Raw genomic sequence first — 5,609 nt, 5'->3', positions numbered from 1 at the left:
CTTAGCCAATGAGAAGTCTTGCCGCTATCCATCACATCCGTAAACTCTAAACGACGGCAAGAAGAATTAACTCTCCATCGGCAAGTGAACCAATTACACTCCTGACCGCCCTATATATTAGGAGACAGCCGAGACATACCTGTTGTGGAAGATTTTTTTGTTTGAATTTTTGCAGGTGCAAGATGGTGTCCAGCAAGTCTCAAGAAAAAGAGATAAGGAAGCAAAGTCAGAGAACCTGGGAGAAAGTTCTCAAACAACCCCGAAGGGCAACACGCACGGACGGACGAAAAATGGCAGGAGAAACACCAAGCAACCCTCTGGTGTTAATATCTGATGAAAGGGAGCAAGATAAGGAGTCGCCACAAATTCAAGCAATTGCAGAATCACCACCGCGTGAACCGGGCTTTATCTATGAAGAAGATGATAGTGCCAAGAAACCATTGGCAGAACAAGACCGAGTGGAAGGGTCTGAGCCTCCATTCATGAAATTTTCTCCGGTTGTTCAACCTGACATATATGCTGAAATTCTGAATATGAGAAATTCAGAATATCTCGAGTATTTAAAACAACTGACTTTTGGACCGGTTCTACCTCATCCCGGTTTTGGTTTTGATGGGCTCTATCAACCTCCTCCCCCACCAGAGCCTCTCCCGAAGTTTCCACCAAGTCTGCCAGTTCTTGCACCACTGCCACAAGAAATCCCTGCTCCTCCACCGCCTCCTCAGCAGATGCCACTCAACCCGTTCATCCGTCCTCGAGTGGACTTTACTAGGTTTTTAAATCAAACCTATTCATCTTCAAGCTCAAACGGGTCGATGTTCGAGGAAAGTGAGTCAAGTGGTGACTCAGGACCGGGATATGCTCCTTCACCACCAGGAGGCTATGACTCAGAAGACTGCATGAGTACGGGCTTTTCTGCCTGTTGAAGAAATGTTATGCTATCTCTCTCTCTCTCTCTCTCTCCTTCTCTGTAAGAAGGAGATAAATAAAATTTTATGGATGTTTTTGCTACTGGTCTTGTCTATCTCTATTTTCTCTCTGCCTCTCTCTCAAAATGAAAATCCCTACGGTATATAAAAAGAACAAGTTTCGTAGCCAAAAAGATACATAAAAAAATTATATGAATAATAAAAAAAAAAAAGGGGAGGAATAAAAATAAATTTAAAAAAAAATTATTATGGCTACAAAAGGGATAAAAGAAGAAAAGATTAAGAGGAGAAGTGTCAGTACGAGAAGAAATATGAAGAACAAGTGTCAGAAGAAAGAAGAAGAGATACACCAGTGGAAGTTGCAGTAGAAGTTGCTACTGAGAGTAGACTGCAAATCACAGAGGATTTATCCAGTGTATTGCCGGTACACCATACCGAGTCTACCATGCCTACCATGGACCCTGTTCTAGAGAATGAAGATTTATTTACAGAGAACTACACGAGAACAGAGGTCTTAGAAGAAGAAATTGGTGATCTCAATCAAGAAGCCTAATCACCTGAAGAAGAAGGGATGCAACTTATTGACACAGTTATTCTCACAGATCCGAATAAAATTCCATTCGGATCCCCTCAAAATTTTGTGCAGATGGATGAACAAGAAGATGACATAATTTCATCCTTATTTGCCAAAGTAGCCGAATCCAGTGATGTTGTTTGTCAAACAATTGGAGAAAAATTGGTTGAACAAAACCAAAAGCTAGATCAACAACACAGGGATGTACGAGTCAATCTGAAGGAGTTAATAGAGCATCAAAATATTTTGAAGACCCAGATTGACAAAGCAGAAAGAATTTTGAAAGGAGAATTGACAAAAGGCTTACTTGAAGTGCTTCAGCTCATGAAGAAGGAACGTGAAGCTGCTGAAAAGATTAACAACGAACGTCACTTGAGATAGATCAAAGCAATTCAAGACCAAGAATGTCGAATCAACAAACTTGAAGCTGAACTCGCAGTTACAACAAACAAGCTTGACAACGTGCAAACTGTTTCCATTGAAACACACAACAGTGTTGAAACTGTGAAGGCAAACCAAGACCGAGATTTTAAGACCCTTGCATTTTTGGTTGATAACGCCAAAAGGGGGGAAGAAATTCTCAGTCACTTGGCTTTGCAACAACAAGAATTTATTCTTGGAAGTCAACAACAGCCAGTAATGTCTACTCAAGGTAGAGGCCGAAGCCGCGGACAATCCTCACAAGGACCATCTCAGATTGGTTTTGCTCAGTTCGCGAATCCTAGTCTTGGTACGAGTACATCAAAGGTTGCTGAACAGCGTGGCTGGTTCGAATGCTCAAAGGGTACCGCCACTCAGACAACAATATGGACCAAGGAAAATTTACCAAGCATGATCAAGAAATGGCCTGCAGCCGATCAAGCCCAATGGATCTCGGAGAAGAATAAAGAAGAAGAAGGCAAAAGGAAAAGAACCGAGATGTGGTATGAACTAAGAGATTTCACTGGAAATATGGGCATGAATCTTGGAGAAGAAAGAAGCTTCGAAGAATGTGTCTTATGGTGGGAAAACGGAGTTCTTCCGGGTAACAATATCAAAGAAGCTTTTGGACATTACATGGTCGGACAGCTTACAAAGAAATTTCAGAATGCAAAGTTCAAAGATGATTTCTTCAAGCTCAGAGAACATGTCAAGGAAATTTTGAAGAAAGACTTTGGTGTGAAGAAACCCAGAAGGTAATTTGAAAATTCTCTTAAGTTGATATTCTCTATTTTCGAACCTCTATTGCATTTTTCTCTATAAATTCGAAATATATCAATAATAATTTCCCATGGTCTATTTTGAGTCTTTAATTTTATTTGTTTAATGTAATTAGACTTTCGTGAGTTAAAAGACAAGAAATATGTAAAACGCACGACAAAATTAAAAATTGATGATGATCAAAATAAAAATAATTCAAGATGCGTTTAGGAGCTTGTCTAAAAATTTAATTCACAAGTTTCTTTTGATTGTGTCTAGAAAACCATTTGTTAAACTCATCTTGGCTTTGTCAAATAAAATTGAGCAAAAAGATTATTTTTCAAAGACTTAAAGCCAATGACTGAGTATAGGTTTTGGCATTATCAAAAGAGGGGAAATTGTTAGGAATAAAGTGTAATGGTTTTGATATGCCAAATTTGTATTTGTAGATCCCCCAATTTTATTTTTATAGGTCTAGTAGAGTCTTAGACCATGATCGGGAAATTATTTAATTATGAAAAGAGAAAAATAGAGGAAGATGGATGAAAATATAAGAAGAAGATATAAAGCCGAAAATCAAGAATTTGTCTGGAGAAAATGACAAATTGAAGAAGAAGATTAATGATACAATATTCACGTCGCTACTACTCAAAGAAGATATCCCACAAGAATTTTCGTGAATAAAATTAATATTGGAAGAATGCATGAAATTGACTTGGAGATCAAGCATCTATGGAAAGAAAGAAGTACATCAAATATGATTAGAGATTTAATCAAAAGTTGTACGGATGAAGTGGATGATGCTTGATATATTATCCGAAATGGCTCAAGTTCAAAACTCACCATTAATAATTTTACAAGGTAAAATTTGAGAAGTCAAATTAAATTAATCTGATGGAGTTGGGCGCTAGTTTAAGCTTTGGGCGCCAATTACAAGTTTCACTTGGGTGGCAATTTCAAGTGGAAATTGGGAGCCGATTTCATAGAAATTGAAATTGGGAGCTAGTTCGAATCAATTGAAATTGGGAGCCAGTTTCAGAGAAATCAAAATCAATTGAAATTGGGAGCAAGTTCCACGAAATCAATTCAATATGGGAGCCAATGTAGAATTGAAATTGGGAGCCGATTTCATAGAAATTGAAATTGGGAGCTAGTTCGAATCAATTGAAATTTGGAGCCAGTTTCAGAGAAATCAAAATCAATTGAAATTGGGAGCAAGTTCCACGAAATCAATTCAATATGGGAGCCAATGTAGAATTGAAATTGGGAGCCAATTGAGGTTGTAGTATGGGATGTAATTTCAAAGTTGGGGACCGATTCAAAGAAGACATGGAGATCAAATTGAATTGAGATGAAATTCAAATACCAGGAGAAGTCTGGGAGCCAATTTCAAAGTCAAAGTCAACAATTCAAATTGGGAAGCAATTGAAAGCACCAGGAGCAGTTGGGAGCCAATTACAATGGAGAAATTCAAATTGGGTGCCAATTACAAGCCAATTGAAATTGGGTGTCAATTACAATGGAGAAATTCAAATTGGGTGGAAGTTCAAAGCCAGTTTGAAGTCTGAGAACACCCAGACGTGAGAATGAAGAAGATGAAGATGAACTTACAGTGAAAATATTCTCACAAGGAAAAATACTAGTTTAACTAGTATGGGATTAAATTGATGAATATTTTTAAATCCCAAAGATACAAAGACCACTTCAGAGCTGATCAGAGAAGTCATTCAACACCAAAACTGAGACCCAGATATTTTCCACTCAACGGTGTAGCATGAGAAATACCAAGATCAAGGAGAAGTGCTTTTAACCATTTCAATTCACTTGTTGCCGCAGCCATTGCACGATACTCAGCATCAACAGAGGAGCGTGAGACAATATGTTACTTCTTAGTTTTCCATGAAATCGGGGAAGTTCCTAGAAGAACAAAATAAGCAGTCAATGAGCGACAAGTGAGAGGGCAACCAGCCCAGTCAACATCACAATAGGCATATAGACGTAGATCACAATCAGCCCAAAGAAAAGCCCCTGCCCTGGATTAGCCTTCAAATAACGCACCACACGAAGTGCAGCTTCCCAGTGAGGAACCTGCGGTTTATGCATGAATTGTGCGAGAATGTGCACACTATAACAAATATCTGGACGAGTAACTGTCATGTATATAAGCCGACCAACGAGCTTCCTATAACTGGTAGGATCGGTCATTTCTTTTCCATTAGCCAAAGCTAATCGATGGTTTTCCTCGAGTGGGACAGCAGCAGGTTTTGCACCCAAGAGACCAGTCTCTTCAAGGATATCAAAAGCATATTTTCTTTGGCTAAGGAAAATACCAGATTCGTTGCGAGCGACTTCGAGACCAAGAAAGTATTTCAATGTGCCGAAATCCTTCATATGAAAGCAATTACTCAAGTAGAGCTTGAAACGATGCACAGCAGTATCGCCATTGCCAGAGATAACGAGATCATCTACATAGATAAGAATATATAGTTTCACACCATTGTGATTGCAAGTGAATAATGAGTGATCAGAAGATGACTGGTGAAACCCATAATTAGTGAGAGAGTCTGCCAACTTTGGAAACCAACACCGAGGAGCTTGACGAAGACCGTACAAAGACTTTCGGAGACGACAAACTTTGTTCGGGCATGAGGACACAAACCCAGGGGGGAGCTTCATGTAAATTGTCTCTGTTAAATCACCGTGCAAGAAAGAATTACTCACATCTATTTGGTAAAGAGGTCATCCATGAGCAACAGCAACAGCGAGAAAGGCACAAACTGTAACCATTTTAATGGTGGGTGCAAATGTTTCATTGTAATCAACTCCTTTGATTTGTCGATCTCCTCGGACAACAAGTCGTGCTTTATAGTGCTCAATCGATCCATCTGCATTGTATTTAACCTTGTAAACCCACTTGTTGTCAATGG

General features: G+C 39.0%; 1 protein-coding gene across 1 annotated transcript; it reads right to left on the bottom strand.

The window, feature by feature from the left end:
* Positions 1-4,620: 4,620 nt before the first annotated feature.
* On the bottom strand, positions 4,621-5,358 carry LOC109147108 (uncharacterized mitochondrial protein AtMg00810-like). The gene has a single exon (XM_019294756.1). The coding sequence runs from the start codon at positions 5,356-5,358 to the stop codon at positions 4,621-4,623; it is 738 nt and encodes a 245-aa protein (XP_019150301.1).
* Between the last annotated feature and the right edge of the window lie 251 nt (positions 5,359-5,609).

This window comes from Ipomoea nil, unplaced genomic scaffold (genome assembly GCF_001879475.1).
Source record: "Ipomoea nil cultivar Tokyo-kokei standard unplaced genomic scaffold, Asagao_1.1 scaffold1977, whole genome shotgun sequence".
Classification (NCBI taxonomy): domain Eukaryota; kingdom Viridiplantae; phylum Streptophyta; class Magnoliopsida; order Solanales; family Convolvulaceae; genus Ipomoea; species Ipomoea nil.
The sequence above is the reverse complement of the archived record's forward strand: the minus strand, read 5'-3'. Positions and strand labels throughout refer to the sequence as shown.

Excerpts from the sequence above, each read along its gene's own strand:
- LOC109147108 (XM_019294756.1), bottom strand. The coding sequence starts at position 5,358 with ATGAAGCTCCCCCCTGGGTTTGTGTCCTCATGCCCGAACAAAGTTTGT.